At 45.0% G+C, this 21,713-nt stretch overlaps 1 protein-coding gene across 2 annotated transcripts in view; it reads left to right on the top strand.

Annotated features, from left to right (window-relative positions):
* Positions 1-3,840: 3,840 nt before the first annotated feature.
* RAC2 (Rac family small GTPase 2) overlaps positions 3,841-21,713 on the top strand; it is an 83,666-nt gene continuing 65,793 nt past the window's right edge. For both annotated transcript variants that reach the window (XM_033933410.1, XM_033933409.1), the window contains exons 1-2: positions 3,841-4,097; positions 18,884-18,955. In XM_033933410.1, the coding sequence (XP_033789301.1) occupies positions 4,063-4,097; positions 18,884-18,955 (107 nt within the window). In that variant the 5' untranslated portion in view covers positions 3,841-4,062. The remainder of the gene's footprint in view (positions 4,098-18,883; positions 18,956-21,713) is intronic.

Genomic DNA, 21,713 nt, shown 5'->3' with positions numbered 1-21,713 from the left:
CCCCCACAGAAAAAGAATCTTTGGCTGCAGACAGAACCTAGTCCCACTTCCCTACGATACAATGGTCCAACCTTAACAAACTCTACAGAAAGTACAGCCACGCATCATGTGACCTCAACCATTGCTCACCTCCAGCACAAAATTCCGTGCCCTTCTCCTACAATGGATACATACCATGCTCACAGATGGCCTTTTCCCAACTGACCTCAGCGAAATCATCGTCACACCGACCCTAAAAGACACTAAAGGGGTAATGGATCAACCATCCAATTACAGACCCATTGCGTCAATACCTCTCTATGTCAAACTAACAGAAGGGCTAGTAGCCAAACTCTTCACCAACTATCTGGCAGACCACAACATACTCCACCCCACACAATCCGGCTTCAGAACCAACTTCAACACAGAGACATTACTAGGCTCCCTTACTGATACAGCTGTTGCCTGCTCAACCAATCAAATTGTAGTAAGCAGCAGAGATATGTTCTCAGGGCCTTTGGGGAAGTCATCAAATCCCCAGCCCTGAGCCAGAGCCAGCTCAAAAGATTATTGTGACTGCTTCTATCTATGCTTAACCCCCCAGACAGTTCCTTCTTCCCTCCGACCTGAGGGGGAGGGAGTGGCTTGAAGGCCATGAGCATAGCTATGGGTGGGCATTAGTGAGGTCAAACTGCAGCTGCCATGGGCCCCTGTGCAACACCACAAAAACAGTGGCATGTCTCCTTAAGCAATAAATAAATAGAAAAAAAATTTTCTACCTTTGTCTTCTCTGGTTTCTGCTTTCCTCATCTTCTTACTTCCTTCCTTCCATCCACTGTCTTCCGTCTCTCTGCCTCTATATGGCATTTATATGCCTCCCCCTTCCATCTCTTCTTTCACCCCCATTGGTCTGGCATCTCTCTCCTTTCCTTCCCTCTCCCAAACCTCTTTTCTGCAATCCCTTTTTATCCCTCATTTTCCTTTTCAATTTATTTTCTGCATCCGTCTAGATTACATTCTTACTACTCTCTCATCAATTTCCTATTTTACGGTCTACCTACAGCTCACCACCTCTTTCCCTCACCCCCTCCAGTATTTCCCTAACTCAATCATTTTCCCCCCATCATGTGCCCTCTTTATCTACCCCTTCCATCTAGTACCTTCTCCTCTCTGTCCACTTCCATTGTCTGCTCCCCTCTTTCTCTCCTCCCATTTCCTTCCTGCATTTGCTCCCTTATCTCTCCCATCCGCACTTCCATTCAGCATAGGCTCCCCCTCTACCCTCCCCACTACATCCAATGTCTGCCCTTTCTCTCTCCATCCACCCCTCTTCAATCAGCATCTGCCCCCTTTCTTTCCCTCCAATCTCTCTCCGTAGAAACATAGAACATGACGGCAGAAAAGGGCCACGGCCCATCTAGTCTGCCCACACTAATGGCCCACCCCATAACTACCTCCATGAAGAGATCCCACATACCAATCCCATCTTTTCTTAAAATCTGGCACGCTGCTTGCCTCAATTACCTGTTGTGGAAGATTATTCCAGCGATCAACCACCCTTTCGGTGAAGAAATATTTTCTGGTGTCGCCATGAAATTTCCCACCCCTGATTTTCAACAGATGCCCTCTTGTTGCCGTGGGTCCTTTAAGGAAAAAGAGATCCTCTTCCACCTCTATACGGCCTGTGACATATTTGAACGTCTCGATCATGCCTCCCCTCTCTCTGCGTTCCTTGAGTGAGTACAGCTGCAACTTACCCAGTCGTTCCTCATACGGGAGCTCCTTGAGTCCTGAGACCATCCTGGTGGCCATTCGCTGAACCAACTCAACTCTCCGCACATCTTTTTGATAATGCGGCCTCCAGAATTGTACACAGTATTCCAGATGGGGTCTCACCATGGATCTGTACAACGGCATTATGACCTCGGGCTTACGGCTGACAAAACTTCTACAGATATAGCCCATGATTTGTCTAGCCCTGGATGAAGCTTTCTCCACTTGATTGGCAGTCTTCATGTCTTCGCTAATGATCACCCCCAAGTCATGTTCTGCTACAGTCCTTGCTAGGATCTCACCATTTAGGGTGTAAGTCCTGCATGGATTTTTGCCGCCAAGGTGCATGACCTTGCATTTTTTGCCATTGAAACTTAGTTGCCAAGTCTTTGACCAATGCTCCACGACTCATCCATTCCTGCAGTCCTGCTCCTTTCCCACTATGACTGTAGTTGCCGGCTGCCAGTCCACCCCACTACAACTTACTTACTCTGGAACAGAGTCGGCAGCCGCATACTGGAAGGTCCTGCGATAACTCATCTGCCAGCTTTGCTCCGGAAGAAGTAAGTTACATAGGAGGGGGTGGACACAGCAGACGCAGGGAGTTGCTTCAAGGTCCCGCAAAGACTGCGTCTGCCAAGTCCACCCCCTCCGACGTAACTTACTTCTTCCAGAGCAAAGCCGGCAAGCGATTCATCAGGGGATCTTCCTGCACCTCAACGCGGCTGCCGACTCTGCTCCAGAGCAAGTAAGTCAGAGGGGGTCAACCAGCAGCCGCGCTGAGGTGCAGATCCTGTTGCACAGTAGGGCAGGGCGACCCAGACCTGGCCGTCTGTGCACCCCTCTAAGGCAGACCTCTCCCCCCCCGTCCTCCCTTGGTACGCCACTGGTTGTGCTATGTAACTGTTCAAGGGAAGTGCCTCTTTTAACCACTGAGAGAGTAAAGTTTAAGAGTTTGGCATTTAACATCTGCTGTGGTCTACCTTTTGTTGGAGTTAATAGAGCAGGGTGTCACAAACTTGTAAAGCTGCGCCACACTAATCTCGGGGCTGCGGCTGGAGGGCACCCGGAAATGTATGGACATCGACGTGATGTCATGTGCATGCGCGGATGTCCTCCAGCCATGACCTGAGCCTCCTATTACCACTGGTAGGGGGATGCTGCAGAAGGAGATGGGAGGGGAAGGAGCAGAGACACCGGCGAGGAGGAGAGGCACAGTTGCTGGCTGACTACAGGACGTGCCTCTCGCCGCAAGAGGTGCATCCTGTAAGCAGGCAGCCAGTGCCTCGCCTCCTCTCTGGTATCTCATGGCACGCCTGAATCTGCCATGGCACACTAGTGTGCCGTGATACATAGTTTGTAATACACTGGGGTAGAGAGTCTGATGTGTGCTTGCAACGGCCCCCTTCAAAGTTGGTCCTGGCCCTGAACACATTTATTTTATTTTTAGGTATTTATATACCAATCAGGTACTCAAGTATTTTCCCTATCTGTCCCGGTGGGCTCACAATCTATCTAATGTACCTGGGGCAATGGAGAATTGAGCAACATGCTCAGGGTCACAAGGAGCAGTATGGGATTTGAACCCACAATTTCAGGGTATTGAGGCTGTAATTCTAGCCATAAGGTCACTCCTTCCTCTTCTTTATGTACCAGTTTTGCCACCATCTGGGCAGGGTCTAGGCAATCGCCTAGCACCCCACATATCCAAGGGGCTTACACATATTTCTTCAACCTTCACTGTTTTCTACTTCTATGGAGCCTTTTTAAATTTAGGTGTGTTTTCTTCTGCAATGTTCCCCACTCCATTCCCTCTATTTTTCAAGGTGCAAATCAATATGATGGGTAACATTCCTGCTGACTTTTTTTTATTTTTCAAAGAAGCTTGAATTAGAACTTGTTTTAATCCTCCCTCCTTCCCCCTCCTCCGTTTGGGTACCAATCAGGAGGAAGCAGCTGCTAATGGTGCCCTGCTTAGAGTTCGCAGCCAGTAAGGAGGAAGTAGAGAAACACTCAGATATCAGGCCTGGAGAAAAAGGCGTGCCCCAGAAGAAGGAGAATCAGATGAGCTGCTGTACCTCCGCACAACCTCTCCAGAACTTCAGTTGCTCTTTCAGAACAGGATTCTTTTGGCAGCTTTCATAGTTGAGCAATACCAGTTGTTCCTCTTCCTCTTGCCAATCCCCTCACCTTCTCTCAGTATCTTCTCCTTTTTACTTTGCCTTTTTTCATTGTTTTTACATTTTTCTGCGTTGAGGACCCAGTAGTGACAGTCAGTTCTCACCCGCTGTTGCCTGACTTCCCGTAACGATGCAGGCCATCAAGTGTGTGGTGGTGGGAGATGGGTAGGTATTACTTCCCTTTATTTCAATGTTTGATCTATGCATATTTAGGTTTTGGGTTGGGTTTTTACTCTCTCTCTCTTTTGGGACTTCTTAAAATAGCCTCATGGCCTCCCAAGTTCATAGAATGGCTGGTCGCAGTGTAACATGCATTGAGATCCCGTAGCAAGCTAAGAGGTCATGGTACAGAGACTGCTAAGGTAATGCTGACTGGCACTCAAGAGTGTGAGGATAGGAAGAGTTGGAGGGCACTAGGTAGAAAAGAGCTTGTGTAAGATGGCTTGGACTCATTCTTTCTTAATATATCCTAGCACTGACACTGCTCACAGGGAGTGCAGTCACAAACTAACCACAATGAATGTGTATTCAGTTTATTAGTACCATAACAATGAAGTGCGTGCTGAATCTATGTAATGCATATTAGCCATGCAATGACATGGGATATATCATTATTAATATGTATTAATAAACAAATGTGTTCAATTGAAAAACAAAATCCAAAAATCAGAGAAAAACACAAAGATAACTCTAAAACAAACCAATCATTTTCCCCATGATCATCCCTAAACTGCAGAACATAAAGGGCAGAGGAGTCAGTCTAGAATTTTTAATTCCAAGGCGATTTTCACTATGAAACATATCAAATTAAGGAGTTAAAAATCCATTCTGAGCCAACTGCTTAACTGCATTTTGTCACAAGTCAGTCTGTGCATATCATTTAGTATTCATTTTGTTTTGGAGAGACTTCCAAGTGTTTTGTTGTTCGGAGTGAGTGCGTTCATTCATTTCGTTTCCAGCTTTAACTTGTGTTACTGTATATCCAAATAGCATCCATTAAAACCAAAAAGGAAATGAAAAAGTGAACTTCATTGTAAATAATGTTGTTTTCCCAATACAATGCACATCCCTGCAACAGAATAGGTAACATCCAGAGGGAATACAAAGATGGCACTGTCAGGTTTAAGCTGTGAGAGCATGTTTGTGGCCCTGCCTTTTTATTTCTGAAATATTCCACATCATCACAGACACCCTCCCCCCAAAAAAAAACCAAAAACCAATAGCAGGTCTTTCAGTGCTAGTATTAAGCTGTTAGCTTTGTTTGGCTCCAGTAATTTAGAATTCTGTGCATCAGTGAGTGAGACTTTTCAGCCTTAGTCACAGTAGCAATAGTGAACTTCTTAACGATCCTTTATAATAAAGCCCTAAGCGTGCATGTGCGCTTAGGGTTTAGTGATCCCTGCCACCGTGCTGTGTGCCTCCGTGCCGAATTCGATTTCCGGCACATGGGGGCGGCTTGCGATGGCTTGCGAAGCGCGCAGCGATTTGAGCAGCGGTGGCAGTCTGACTCCTGCACTGCCGCTGCCGGATGCCTCTTCTCACCCTCGAACCAGCAAATGCAGCAGCTGTGGGGCATTTGCTAGGCCGGCCCACTTCGATAATGCGAGGTGGACTGGCCTAGCAAAAGCCCCGAGGCTGCCCGGGCTAGCAGATGTTGGACAGGGGGAGCAGGGAAAGGAGAAGGGAGGATCATGTAAGGGGTGCTGCTGGACAGGGGGGGAGGTAAAAGGAAAGGAGAAGGCCTACTGCTGGACAGGGGGAGCAGGGAAGAGGTGCTGCTGGACAGGGGGATGGTAAAGGGAAGGGAGAAGGCCTACTGCTGGACAGGGGGATCAGGGAAGGGGTGCTGCTGGACACGGAGGAGGTAAAAAGAAGGAAGAAGGGCTACTGCTGGACAGGGAGAGTAGGCAAGGGGTGGAGGTGGAAAGCCGAGGAAAGAGAGAGACAGAAAGAAAGACAGACAGCGGCCAAAGAGAGAGAGAGAAAGAAAGAAAGACAGACAGACAGAAAGCGGCCAAGGAGAGAGAGAGATAAAAAAAGATAGACACACACATCTATTCTAGCACCCGTTAATGTAACAAGCTTAAAGACTAGTACCAAATATTTCTCCACTGAATGAGGGTATAATAACCCTGACTGGATGCACATTTCAGAACAGCAATTATGTGAAGTTCATCCTGTGCAGCAGCACTGAATGGGTTAATGCTGGTACTAAGAGAGAGGCAGTCATCCAGTTGAACAGTTTTTGGCTTGTCTGCACTATGTGAGAACTTCCTGTTTTAGTTCATATGAGGAAGCCTGCAGAGTAAATATTAAAATAACAGCAAATCCCCAGAAGCAAAATGGAGAAATAAAAAAAAATGTAGAGCATGACACATCTGCCGATCCCAGTGGTATGCAAAAGTTATCCCAGGGCCATGAAGGACAGGGGATTGGAGAGTGGGGAATCTTTCATCTTTGGTTAAGTGAAGTAATAGTTTTAATCGAGTTGCTAATATGTATTTGTAGAAAGCTCAGATATCACAAGAGTTCAGTTTTTAACCTGCAGCGCCCACTACTATATTACTATTCCAATTAATCTGTGATCAGAAGGGAAATAGCAACAAATCTCTGCTGAGATTCACTGAGAGAACTGGGGGGAGGGGGAGAGAGAGGGGGAGAAGGGAAAGTCTCAGTACTAACAGAGCAATTAGATTGTAAGCTCTTCTGAGCAGGAACTTTCTATCGAATGTTAAGTGTACAGTGTTGTCTACACCTTTCAGCACTTTACAAAAGGTAAATAAAGTCAAACCTCGGTTTACGAGTGCACCGGTTTGCGAGTGTTTTTCAAGACGAGTAAAACATTCGCAAAATTGGCGCCTCAGAAACCGAGTTTGACTCGATTTATGAGCGCCATCCCCCGCGATCCGTCATCCCTCCCAGTGATCCGGCATCCCCCCCGCTCGCGTCGTCCCCCCCTCCCCGCAATTCTACAATCCCCCCCCAAGCCCAAAACGAAATCCCTTACCCCGATTGGGCACCGGCACCAGCACCAACACATAGGACATGCCGGTGCCGATGCCCGAAGATCCTCCCTTTTCTGGGCTGGGCGGTGCGTCAAAGGAGATCCTCCCTGTTGCCTGTGCTGGGCTGGACTGGGCTTTGAGCATTTGCGCATGCTCAAAGCCTTTTGATCTCGCTCTCTCCGAGATTCTCAGATTCAGAATGACAAACAGAGTATTGGGGGAACTAAAGACTGAAACAAAGACAAGTTCACGATGATAGGAACAAAAGGAAATAGGCAAGAATTACAATGCATAAGTAGTAGTAGTCAGTGGCGTACCAAAGAGGGGGCGTGGGGGGGTGATCCGCCCCGGGTGCATGCCCCAAGGAGGTGAACAGCCAGCCGGATCCGGAAGTTTGCTGCTGAAAACAGCACCTCAGCATGGCTGCCATATTTATTCCAGTGCACGAAGGTCCCGCGATGAGGACTACTGCTGCCGCTGCTTTGGAAGAGATAAATGACGTCGGAGGGGGGTGGACTGGCAGCCACAGTCATCACGGGACCTTGCCGCAACTCCCTGCGTCTGCCGGCCCAGCCCCCCTCCGACATCACTTACCTCTTCCGGAGCAGAGAAAGCAGTAGTCGTCATCGTGGGACCTTGCTGATTTCGATGGAGAGAGAAAGAAGCATAGTAGGGTGGTTGAAGGAGATAAAAGGGGTCAGATGTTAGAGGCAGATCTAGATATTGTCGCTATCACAGAGACATGGTTCAGTGAATCACATGGATGGGATGCAAACATACCGAGATATAATCTTTTTAGAAAGGACAGAAATGGTCAAAAAGATGGAGGAGTAGCTCTCTATGTAAAGATCAATATCCAAGCGACCAAAATACAAGGGTCCTGGAGAGAGGAAGAAGCGATATGGATTGCTCTGAAAAGAGAAGATGGAACTTCTATCTATGTGGGTGTAGTCTACAGACCTCCGACTAAATCGCAGCAAATTGATAAGGATCTGATTGTGGATATCCAAAAGTTTGGAAGGAAAGAGGAGGTTCTGCTGTTGGGAGATTTCAACCTGCCGGATGCAGACTGGAATGTTCCGTCTGCAGAATCGGAAAGAAATAGGGAGATTGTGGATGCCTTTCAAGAGGCTCTGCTCAGACAAATGGTGACGGAACCTACAAGGGAAAAAGCGATATTGGATCTGGTCCTCACAAATGAAGAGAGTATCTCTAATGTTCGAGTGTGTGCTCACCTGGGAAGTAGCGATCATCAAACGGTTTGGTTTGATATAACGGCTTAAGTGGAGAGCGGCCGCACGATACTTAAAGTCCTAGATTTCAAACGTACGGACTTTAATGCTATGGGAGAGTACCTGAAGAAAGAGCTGTTAGGATGGGAGGACATAAGAGAAGTGGAAAGACAGTGGTCTAAGCTGAAAGGAGCATTAAAAATGGCTACGGACATTTATGTGAAGAAAATCAATAAAAACAAGAGAAAAAGGAAGCCGATATGGTTCTCCAACCTAGTGGCTGAGAAAATAAAGGTGAAAGAGTTGGCGTTCGTGAAATATTAAAAAAACCAAGAAGAGGAGAGCAGAAAGAACTACAGGGTGAAACTGAAAGAAGCCAAGAGAGAGATACGTCTGGCGAAAGCACAGGCGGAAGAACAAATGGCTAAAAATGTAAAAAAGGGAGACAAAAATTTTTTCAGATATATTAGTGAAAGGAGGAAGATGAAAAATGGAATTGCTAGGCTAAAAGATGCTGGGAACCAATATGTGGAAAGTGATGAGGAGAAAGCGAATGTGCTAAACAAATACTTCTGTTCTGTGTTCACAGAAGAAAATCCTGGAGAAGGACCGAGATTGTCTAGCAAAGTTACATGAAAAAATGGAGTAGATTCTGCGCCATTCACGGAGGAGGGTGTTTATGAGCAACTTGAAAAACTGAAGGTGGACAAAGCGATGGGACCAGATGGGATCCATCCCAGGATACTAAGGGAGCTCAGAGAGGTTCTGGCGAGTCCTATTAAAGACTTGTTCAACAAATCTCTGGAGACGGGAGTGATTCCTGGGGATTGGAGGAGAGCGGATGTGGTCCCTGTTCATAAAAGTGGTCACAGGGATGAAGCAAGAAACTACAGGCTGGTGAGCCTCACTTCAGTTGTTGGAAAAATAATGGAAGTTTTGCTGAAAGAAAAGATAATGTACTTCCTTGAATCTAATGGGTTACAGGAACCGAGGCAACATGGCTTTACAAAAGGTAAATCGTGCCAAACGAACCTGATTGAATTTTTTGATTGGGTGACCAGAGAGCTGGATCGAGGACATATGCTAGATGTAATTTACTTAGATTTCAGCAAAGCCTTTGATACAGTTCCTCATAGGAGGCTGTTGAACAAACTTGAAGGGCTGAAGTTAGGACCCAAAGTGGTGAACTGGGTCAGAAACTGGCTGTCGGACAGACGCCAGAGGGTGGTGGTTAATGGAAGTCGCTTGAAGGAAGGAAAGGTGACTAGTGGAGTCCCTCAGGGTTCGGTGCTGGGGCCAATCCTGTTCAATATGTTTGTGAGTGACATTGCTGAAGGGTTAGAAGGAAAAGTGTGCCTTTTTGCAGATGATACCAAGATTTGTAACAGAGTAGACACCGAAGAGGGAGTGGAAAATATGAAAAAGGATCTGCAAAAGTTAGAGGAATGGTCTAATGCCTGGCAACTAAAATTCAATGCAAAGAAATGCAGAGTAATGCATTTGGGGATTAATAATAGGAAGGAACCGTATATGCTGGGAGGAGAGAAGCTGATATGCACGGACGGGGAGAGGGACCTTGGGGCGATAGTGTCCGAAGATCTAAAGGTGAAAAACAGTGTGACAAGGCAGTGGCTGCTGTCAGAAGGATGCTGGGCTGTATAAAGAGAGGCGTAGTCAGTAGAAGGAAGAAGGTGTTGATGCCCCTGTACAGGTCATTGGTAAGGCCCTACTTGGAGTATTGTGTTCAATTTTGGAGACCGTATCTGGCGAAGGACGTAAGAAGACTTGAGGCGGTCCAGAGGAGGGCGATGAAAATTATAGGAGGCTTGCGACAGAAGACGTATGAGGAGAGACTGGAAGCCCTGAATATGTAGACCCTAGAGGAAAGGAGAGACAGGGGAGATATGATTCAGACGTTCAAATACTTGAAGGGTATTAACGTAGAACAAAATCTTTTTCAGAGAAAGGAAAATGGTAAAACCAGAGGACATAATTTGAGGTTGAGGGGTGGTAGATTCAAAGGCAATGTTAGGAAATTCTACTTTACGGAGAGGGTGGTGGATGCCTAGAATGCGCTCCCGAGAGAGGTGGTGGAGAGTAAAACTGTGTCTGAGTTCAAAGAAGCGTGGGATGAACAAAGGATCTAGAATCAGAAAATAAGATTAAATATTGAACTAAGGCCAGTACTGGGCAGACTTGCACGGTCTGTGTCTGTATATGGCCGTTTGGTGGAGGATGGGCTGGGGAGGGCTTCAATGGCTGGAAGGGTGTAGATGGACTAGAGTAAGTCTTAACAGAAATTTCGGCAGTTGGAACCCAAGCACAGTACAGGGTAAAGCTTTGGATTCTTGCCCAGAAATAGCTAAGAAGAAAAAATAAAAAATTTAAATTAAATCAGGTTGGGCAGACTGGATGGACCATTCGGGTCTTTATCTGCTGTCATCTACTATGTTACTATGTTAGGGTGGTATGGAAGTGTGGTGAAGGGTGAGAAAGGGGGTCAGGGTGGTATGGAAGTGTGATGAAGGTTAGAAAGGGGGGTCAGGGTGGTATGGAAGTGTGGTGAAGGATGAGAAAGGGGGTCAGGGTGGTATGGAAGCATGGTGAAGGGTGAGAAAGAGGGTCAGGGTGGTATGGAAGCGTGATGAAGGGTGAGAAAGGGGGCAGATGCTGATAGAAGTGGAGGGAAGGGGGAGGAGAGAGTGAAATGCCAGACCATGGGGTTATGGGAGAGATGGAAGGGGGAGGCATAAAGTTCCTGGAAGGTGAATAGAAGGAGAAAAGATGCCATATAGAAGGGGCAGAGAGAGGGTAGACAATGGATGAAAGGAAGAAAGTGACAAGAAGATGAGGAAAGCAAAAACCAGAGAAGACAAGGTAGAAAAAAATTATATTTATTATTATTTATTTATTATTATTATTATTATTTTTTTGCTTTAGGGGAGATGCATTGCTGTTTCTGTGGTGTTGCATTGTATGCAGAGTCCAGCTTCTTGGTGCTTCAGTTTAATCTTTGTCTATGTATTTTTATTCTATCTCCCCATTTACAAAACTATAGAGCGTTTTTTTAGCGTTGGCATCTGAGCTGTTACCACCATGGCTAAAAACCACACTACAGTTTTGTAAAAGGGGGAGGGATTAGTTTGTTATTACATACTAGGCGAAGGTGTTTTCTGTGTTCTGTGTGTTCGAAAGACATTGTTTTTTTGTTAGGATTGACTGTGTAGGATTGATGTGTACTAGTCTGGCTTGTTTAGTTTTACAATGGGTTTATTGACGTACTGCTCACTGCAGTATGTAAGATGCTGCCTTTTCCTAGGTACACTCTTGTGTGACGTGTGGATTGTTACTAAAAATCATGTTTTTCATACAGATGGGGGGTGTCAAAAAATGATGGGCCCCGGGTGCCACATTTGCTAGGTTCGCCACTGGTAGTAGTGATATTAGTAGCAGTAAGAGGTGCTGCAGTTTCAAAGTGTGTTGGATTGGTAGACTGGTGTGTGTGTGTGTGTGTGTGTGATTGTGGTATATTGAGGGCGCTTGCCTTTCATCACTTCCCCGTTAACTTCTCCCTTAATCTTATCCCATCCCTGAGATCCATATGGGGACAGTTGCTCTTACTCCTCCGGAGCCATACTCCTCGTTGGTGATCCTCTTTGGATCCTTAGCATAGGGTAAAAATAAAGATGTGGCACTGAAGGAGTGGGATGTGTAGAGAACAACTCTGGAGAAGATTTACAAAGGATTTAATGAATAGGCATGGAGGGGCATATTTGATATGACATCCAACTCCAAGTTTGGACATTTTGCGGAATGTGAACAAAAATCCAGTAGCAAACATAACCATTTTTGAAACAGAAAAATGTTTGGTTTTGAAAATGGCTATTTCCCAGATGTGCTTGCCCTCGGTGCGTCTCTTTTTGAAACATAAAAAAAAAATTAAAAAATGCACAAGCCATTGGAATTTAAGAGGTGGCCGGTATTTTTAACAGACATCCCAGCAGAGCAGTGGGGCACCCTTCGGGGCACTGTGGTAAACTTTACATAAAAAGGCCTAGGTACACATCTCACTATAATCCCTTCATATTGTATGGCAAGCCCTCCAAAACCCACCCAAAACCCACTGGACCTAACTCTACACCACACCAATAGCCCTTATGCCTGCAGGTGTCACCTACATATACAGTAGGTACAGTGGGATTTGGGTGGGTTTTGCAAGGCTCACATATTTAAGGTCACCAGATTTTATGACTGTAAACTCCAGACATGTGGCCCCACCCCAGGCCCACCCAGTTACACCAAGCCCCACCCTGTTCCGCCTAAGTCCCCCCCGCCAAGCCCCATCCTGCCCCTTTCCTGCCACCCTCCAAACCTCTTCTTAAGCTCAGAACCACGTTTGGAGTGCCTCTGAATATACACAGGTGTGACACGATGACATCACACTTATGCGCAGATGTCCTCCAGACGCGGTCCCAAGCTTGAAGCTTTACAAAACCTGGACAAAGTGCCAGATTTTGAAAAGCTGTCTGGACACCTGGACATTCCTTTAGAAAGAGGACAAGTCTGGGTAAATTCGGATGTCTGGTAACCCTACACATAAGTGTAATAGTTAGAGTGAGATATGGGCCTGATTCCCATCTCTATAGTTGACTACACCACCCTCTGGACTACTCTACATCTGAAGCTATTTCTTTGGATGGGTGGGGGTTGGAAGGGGTCAGTGACCATTGAGGGAGTGTGTGGGGGTCGTGCCTTCATCTGTCCAGTGCTCCTCTGGTCAGTTTGGGCATCTTTGGGGCACTTATTCGTCATTAAAATAGGTCTAGCCCCAAACATCCAAATTGTGCCCTGCACTTTTTCTAAAATGTTCAGTTATTGCAGAAAAACATACAAATCAGTAGCCTGCCCTAGTCCCACCAAATCCATACCTCCAATACGCCCCCTTCAGATTTAGATGCGCTGCAGACACCTACAGTCTTTTGTCTTTTCCTAGTCTTTGTGTCCTGGGTATCAGACCTTAGAGGCAATATCAGTAGAATAATGTGTGTGAAAGAGCAGAGCAGAGGGCACGTGTTCTGCCTGAATGAATAATATGTGTGTTTGAATGGGTGAGTGTGGAAGTGTAAAGAGACTGAAGGAATCAGAGCCAGTATCTTTTTATAGACCTGAATTCCCTTGTTCCAGTATTTTCTAGTATCTTTTGTGCCACCATTTGGAATTTTGTTTGATCTTTTGTCTTTTGTGTGACTCCTTTGAAGACCTGGTTCACAGAGCCAAGCTGTTTGAGGCCCGGATGCACTAAACTCACCATGTGGTTAATGATTGCTGCTAAACTAGTTGAAACTGATTTAGTGTCAAAGTAATTTACCAACTGATCCACACCACAGGCTTTTCCTTACGTCTGTTGCAGCCTCCGACTCTGCTATGCAAACGAGCTCACTAGTATTAAAACGAGGTCATTAAAATTAAAACAAACACTCTTACCAATGTCCTAATATCACATAGGAAGCACAAAATCTAGCACCGACTTTTAACAACCCAAAATTACTGACAAGTTTGCCATACACGTTTGTGTTAAAGGCTTATTTTTTTGTTTGCCCCTCTTGTCTCACCCAGACTTCTTGACTCCCCCCCAAGAAGATTGGCAGAAGGGATGCCCACTCCCTCCTACCTCAGAAACCCGACCCCACACTTCCACCCCCCCCCCACACCTGTGAAGATCGTCAGCAGGAGGGATGCCCATGCCTTCTCGCCTCAGCCCCTGGACCCCCAATACTCCTGACCCCCTCCACGAAGATTACTGCCACCCAGACGCCCTTGCTCCTGACATCCTCTCTCCCCCCAAGGAAGATCATGGCCACCTGGACCCCACACACACTCCTGATCCCCCCAGAATATCATTGACAGGAAGGATGCCCGCACCCCACTTCCTCGACCACCCAGACCCCTTACGCCCCTGCCCATCCCCGTAGCTTATACAGAAGATAGCAGGAGGGATGCCCAGCCCCTCCTGCCAGCAGGCTCACCTCTTCAAAATGGTAGGCCATCCCCTTCCTGGTGCATTCTAGGATGCACTGGGAGGGGTCTAAGGCCCTGATTGGCTCAGGCGCCTATGGATGCATCAGGAAGGAGAAGGCTTGCCACTTTGAAGGCCACTGAATTTGAACTTTGGTTTTATTGTTTAAAAAAATCTTTAGCCGTGTCTGCTCTAAAGACTGCTGTGTAGTTGCCAGTTACATTTGCAATAGATTACCACTAGGTGTGTGTGTGTGTATGGGGGAGGGGTTCTGGATGGCCAAGGCAGGAGGGAGTGGGTATCCCTCCTGCCGATGATCTTCACTGGGGTGGGTCAGGAGTCGGGGGGGGGGGGTTGAATGACCGAAGCAAGAGGGAGAGGGCAGCCCTCTTGTTTGCAGGAGGATTGGAAGTGTGTGTGTGGGGGGGGTCTGGATTTCTGAGGCAGGAGGGAGTGGGCATCCCTCCAGCCTATCTTTTTTTATTTGTGGGCCATCATCAGGAGGGGTCCATCATTGGGGGGTCATCATCGGGGAAGACACAACTTTTTTTAAAATGGGGACAGAAATTGTGCATGTGTAATACACATACAACGTCTGTGCCCATTTTTTTTTAAATGAAAAAAAGTCTTCCTGCCCCAAACAGCTGAACATCAGGAGGCTGTTTCAGGGCTTCCCCTTCCGCTCAGCTGTTTGGGCTTCCATTGCCAGCTCTGCGCATGGGTCAAAGTCGCTTTTCCAATGACTGATTGGATGGGATTACGGCAGACCTCCGCGAAACTCATTTGCATGCAAAGTCATTTGAACATCGATCACCCTTTTCAAATCGGACAATATAGTGGACCCACAGCAACCCACACAATTTTAACGACAATTTTTGTGCATCTGGGCCCAAGTCCTTTTGACGCTATTACATACTGAGGCCAAAGGTCTTCTGTTATCCTTAAGTCCTGGTAAACTATGCCCCCAGAAGGTAGGAGACATTCAGTCTATCTGCAATGACATTCCCAAGGATCAGATTGTTTAATATAATATCCCAGAAGCCTTTGCTGACACTCTGGGTAGGCCAGCACACTGTAATGTAATGCTGACAGCAACTATCATAAAAATCTAGGCGAAGTGGAGTAGTAGAGACAGTGGAGTAATAAGGGGGTGGCGGTGTTTTAAAAATAGTGAATTGGAAGGTTTGATGAGATAAATGTCCATTTGGCCCTTTATGCTACTTTTGGGATGTTTTTCTTTTTTTTTGAAAATGAATATCCGTAGTCAACAAGAGGGTTAAAGCAAGCAGGGCTAATACACAATGAAAAATGCTACAAAGAAATGAAAACAAACAAAAAAAAATAACAGGAATGCTCTGCACATCTGTAGCTTGAAGAGTTGTGTGGTTTCCAAGGTGCTTTATTTGAGCAGAATTTAAAATGCAGCTGGCACAATGGAGAACTGTTATAAAACATTGACCATAAAATCTCAGTTTGAGAGCAGTAAAATGTCAAAAGTGATTTTTATGAGTCATAAAAAGGAGTAACCCATTAAAAAGCTAATTGTAATGGCACAGTTTAATGGCAACACAAGGTCACATGGTCAATAGCATATATTTACCAACATGTTTGGGCAAAGCACCATTGTACACTGACAAGATAGACCTCATGCCTCACAAATAAACTGATAAACAAAATTGATTGCCAGTATACTGATATGATAACGGTCACTCAAATTCACAGTCTCAGCCTATCTTGCAGTTACTCCGTCAAGAAAATAATGGGGTTTACAGCTCAGAACAGATTTTGTCCTTCAGTATATTAAGTTCATGTCTATGAAACAGAAAACCTGCTATACACTCAGAAACATTAAAAAAAAAAAATTAAGGGACCCTTTTACTAAGCTTGTAGCTGGGACTTAGGGGGCTGTGGGCTGGAGGATGGAGATAGGCTCCTCCCAGTGTGCCCTGGGTCTAGGACCCCCCCTAAGGTCCCACACCATCTGCCCTGTAAACAGCCACTTACTCGCCCATGGAATTCTCCACAGTTATGGCTTCAGAAACAGCGCTAAAGGCCGCCTCTGGCTGGCAGGACTTTCCCTCAACGCAGAGGGACGCAACAGAGGAAAAGTCTGGCCGGTCAGAGAGGCAGCTTTTAGCACTTACTATGATGCTGTAACTGTAGAGGACTCAGTGGGCAGGTAAGTTGCTAGTACGAAGCTGAGCGCACTAGCAGCACACACAGGTATGCTACACCAACTCCAAAACCTAACTCTAGAATGCTGTTTTTCAAATAAATCCCCTGATGCTTTCCATAAACCCAATGATAACATCAGAACTTGATTTCCATCTAGTCCCTCTTTACTCCCTTTTACAAAGCCAAGGTTACGGAACCGTACCGAGCTGTTTGTACAGTGCTGCCATCCTAAGAGCACAGCTCTGGTAACATCCCTTTCCTCAGAGCGATCTCCATTGACCACTGCCCTTTGTTGTCTTCCACTCAACCAGTTCTTGGCCCAGACCATCACTTTGGGACAAGCCCATGGGCACTCAGTTTATTTATTAGACGTCTGTGTGGAACACTGTCAAAGGCTTTGCTAAAATCTAAATACACCACATTTAGCGCACTCCCACTATCCAATCCTCTGGTCACCCAGTCAAAGAAATTTATCAGATTTGTCTGACAAGACCTATCTGTAGTGAATCCATGTTGCCTCTTGGTCCTATAATCCACAGAATTCCAGAAACTTGACCATTCTATGTTTTAAAAGCATTTCCATTAATTTGCTTACCACAGAAGTAGGACTTACCAGACTGTAATTCCTTACTTCTTCCTTACTTCCACTTTTGTAGAGATGAACCACATCTGCCCTTCTACAATCCTCTGATACCACCAGGGCAGGATTAATTCATCGAGGGCCCCTAGGCACACAAGTACACTGGGCCCTCTGCCCCGCCCCACCCCACCATGCACCCAAGTGGCTTGTCTTACTTTCCGTTGATGGGGGGGGCGCATTGCTGATCGGGGTGGGGGGCCGCATTGCCGATTGATGCTGAAGGGGCCCATCGCCGTTTGGAAAAACCAATGTTGATGCCCTCCTTCATCGGGCCCCCCTGACATGCCTACTTGGCCTATTGGTTAATCCTGCCCTGGGTACCACTCTAGACTCTAGAGACTCATTAAAAAGTCAGTCAGCGGAGACACCAGAACTTCCCCTAAATTCCTTCAGCACCCTCAGATGTACACCATCTGGCCCGATCGCTTTGTCTACCTTTATTTTAGCTAGCTCCTCACGAACACAACCCTCTGAAAATCAATCAGGGTCTACCAGTCCTACGTTCCTATTCACGTTTGTCTTCTGCAGTCCCGCTCCTGGCACTTCAGCTGTGAACATAGAACAGAAATATCTGTTAAGCAATTCAGCCTTTTCTTTATCACCTTTTACATATTTCTCCCCTTCAACTTTGAGTCTCACAATGCCACTTTTGCATTTCTTCCTATCACTAGAATATCTAAAAAAAAGTCTCGTCTCCCTGCCTTTGCTCTCTTCCATTTTCAGACAATCTAAATTTTTGTATCTGGGGCAATGGAGAGCTAGGGGCTCCTTTTACAATGCCGCCCTAGGACCTTAACGCGTGGAATAGTACGTGCTAAATTGCTGCGTGCTAGCCGCTACTGCCTCCTTTTGAGCAGGCAGTAGATTTTTGGCTAGCATGCGCTATAGTGCGCACCAATCCGGTGCGTGCGTTAAAAATGCTAGCACACCTTTGTAAAAGGAGCCCTAAGTGTCTTGTGTAGAAGCACAAGTGCCTGTAGGGTTACCAGATGGCTCCAGTGCATGTGGTGTGCACTGAAAGGAGTTCTTCCTGCTGAGCCGCTGGGATTTACTATAACATGAATGGAATTGGAGCAACATACAACAAACTTTACGTAGATATGTGCCTTAGATCCAACAAAATTTTAAAGTGGAACTAGAATCAAGTTTCAAGTTTATTAGGATTTTATATACCGCCTATCAAGGTTATCTAAGCGGTTTTTACAATCAGGTGCTCAAGCATCAATATAGGGACATTGAAGTGTGGTGATGGTCCTTAAATTGACTCTTTCGCAGCTCTGTTGCAGAAGACATGGGTTCTGAACACTTCATTTATACACTAATTTAAGTATATATCATATTATTATTGAAGATTTATTCTCATATTCTAATTTTTTGTGAAGTTTATTAAATAATATATGGGATATTTATGATATACTGTATACTCCTGTATACTTTTGTGGTCCAGAAAAAAGTGGACGGATTGAGACATCCGGGTTTTACTTCCATTGCGTTCAATGGGAGTAAAACCCGGATATCTCAATCCGTCCTATTTTTTTTTCTGGAGGCGTATGGTAACCATACGTGAGAATTGCAGACAGTTCCCCAGGTTCTCAACTCACTGCATACACCGTTACACTGCTCCTCCACTCTTAACTCGAGCAAACTGTGCCACTGAATAATGGAGGCAGATATGATCAGTAGAGTTTTAGGCACCTTAAGCTCAGAAATATGACTGACAGTGACAACTGGGCAGAAATTTAGGAGCATACATTTAGGAGCTCAGCTTGTTCTGAGCATCAGGCCCAAAGACTTTTTGTGTGGAGCACAGGCAGCTTTGGTGATAAAATAGGAGAGCCTAATAGAATTCTGAGAATCCTGTATTTTCCTCATTTGTCTTTCAGAGCTGTGGGTAAAACCTGTCTTCTGATTAGTTACACCACCAATGCCTTCCCTGGAGAGTACATCCCCACTGTGTAAGTATCTGGACAGACTGAGAATGAGCAGAGCTAGAGCAACTTTGGATACAGCAGCACGATTTCACGCCATCACTGTCTATCTTTCTAATGAATGAATTGTTTTATAAATTGGTCATGAACTCCAGATCTCTAATATTTTTTTGCCTGGCTTCAGAACGCTGAATTACATCTTTGTCAGCATCTTTGTCGCCATATTTCAAAAAGATATGGCGGACTTAGAAAAGGTTCAAAGAAAAGTGACCTAAATGATAAAAGGGATGGGACTCTTATATGAGGTAAGGCTGAAAAGGTTAGGTCTCTTAGAAAAGAGACAGCTGAGGGGACATACGAGGGCTAAGGACTACAAAATCCTGAGTGGTGTAGAATAGGTAAAAGTGAATTGATTTTTCATCCTTTCAAAAGGTACAAAAACTGCCATCTAACCAATTGGGATGCATGGTTTTTTTTGTTTTAAATCAATGTTGAAGGCACTGTTTGCATGTCTATGGAAGTGTCTAGGCAACGTAAGAATGCCTGAGGTGGGCGTGGGCTTGGTTTATGCCGAAAGTGGCCTTAGGCGTCCTTAGGCTACCCTAGGCGCTTTCGTAGGCACAAGGCAAGCAGTGGCATGTCTGTCTCAAAAGCAGACTATGGACTTTTCCTCCAGGAACTTGTCCAAAACTTTCTTAAACCCAGCTACACTAAACGCTCTAACTATATCCTCTGGCAACAAGATCCAGAGCATGACTATTCTTTGAGTGAAAAAAATATTTCCTTCTATTTGTTTTAAAAGTATTCCCATGTAATTTCATTAAGGCCCAGATTCTATAAACGGCACCGGTATCAGTGGCCACCTAAAAATGGCTGCCGATCATGTGTCAGTCATGTATCAGCACCATTTATAGAGTCACAGTTGTTTTTAAAACAGGCGCCTTAAATATAGGCCCATAAAATGCTGGCTTGTCCATTAAGATGTCGGTCCCTCCCATGTCCAAATGGGCTTAATTTGGACAGATGATTTTGTATTCGAAAATGGCCACAAAAATTAGACAAGCGGTTTCAAAAAATGGATGCTTCCCTGCCCTGGTTTTTGGACATCATATGGGAAACATCCAAAGTCGTACTTAGATGAACTATTGAAAATGACCCTTTATATTTCCTGGACCCATTCAATATAAAATTTTACAGAAAGGGTGGGCCAAAAGTAAGTATACAGTATTACTCATTATTTCTTTTTATTTTACAGGTATTGAATAGATATAATAAGGTACTCAAAGATAATCAAATAAAAGCAAAACTATGTAACTGATACAAAAACTTCACACAAATGTTATTCGTGACACCTATAAAATAAAAATAAAAAGAATAAATAGTGTATACCTACTTTTGGCCCACCCTATATAATCATGCAAATTTTAAACTCCACCCATGCCTCCACTGGCAATCAATGTAATCTTCCCATAAGAGAACTAATACTGTCATACGAACAGAAAAATAGGCCTTTAACATGTGTTTAGTGCAGGAAAACAGGATACCACAAAAACCAGTGTTTTCCCCTTTTTTCTGCGCGTTAACTGAATATTAACTTTTTTGTTTAAAATATTTTTGGAGGGGGTATGGCATGAGTGGAGAATGGGCATGGAAACATTAACCAAACAATGCATTCAAATTAATTTGCACTAACTTGCTAAGGCACAGTTAACGTGTGTGCTCTAAATTCTATATATGGCACCCAGATCTGCTTGCACAATTAATTGAATAATGAGCCCCTTAACTAACGATAATTAGGTACTAACAACCAATTATTGAAGTTGCTTATGCGTCTGGCTGCGCACTATAAGGGCGTAAAGTGCCACAGTGTGAATACAAGAAAGAGAGGGCCACCAAAAGTTTCAAGCTTACACATATTACTAATTTTGTAAACCGTCTTAACCTGCTTGTTCAGGCTGAGTATTAAACATTAGAAGCTATTACTAATGTTGATTCTACAATACTTCAAGGATATATGTTAAAAACTCACTTTATTTTGGATTGTCAACAGTAGCAAATTTCATAAATGAGACCTCTGAGGAACACACTTAAGAGACTATAGTCAGTGGTGTAGTAAAGGGGAGGGAATCAGATTGCCCCTGGCGCCATGTCGATGGGAGCATCAGAGCCTCTCCACCCCACCCCACCACACCAAGTTTGTGCCATCCCTTTCCAGACCCCATACCTCTTGGGTGTATAACACAACGTCCAAAGTGACCATCCATTTATTTTGCATGTTAACATCATATTGTCTTAATTTCCTCAAAAAATGGGAGGAATCCCTAATAAATGAAGTGATCTTTGGAACCTCATCTCGCAAGAAATAATCAATAAATTTGGAAAGGGTTTCAAGAATGGATTGACGTGTGTTAACTATGGGCCGGGGTTGAGAACGAGCTTTTAACATATGTTCTTCTGTTCTCAAGAGTAGCAAATCTAGTAGTGAAGACTATGAGGCGGCACTGGCATATAGTGAAGATTCACCAGTCTCTACAGAATTTTCCCAGGATAGCTTAACATGCAGGGAGACCCTTGATAAAGCGCAGCAGCGCGAAACATGTCGGGTCTGACTTCCAGGTTTTGGCTGATGCAAAGATAAGTGCATATGAATTTTAAAAGAGCTGCGTAAGGATATTTAAGATTATTTATAAGAATATTAAAAAATGTATTTAAAAATTATTTACATAGAAGAATATAAGAATGCGGAATAGCCAATGATGAATGGCACCACGTAATTCTTCCCGCA

This window comes from Geotrypetes seraphini, chromosome 2 (assembly GCF_902459505.1).
Source record: "Geotrypetes seraphini chromosome 2, aGeoSer1.1, whole genome shotgun sequence".
Classification (NCBI taxonomy): Eukaryota; Metazoa; Chordata; class Amphibia; order Gymnophiona; family Dermophiidae; genus Geotrypetes; species Geotrypetes seraphini.
This window is presented reverse-complemented; position numbering and strand designations above follow the sequence as displayed.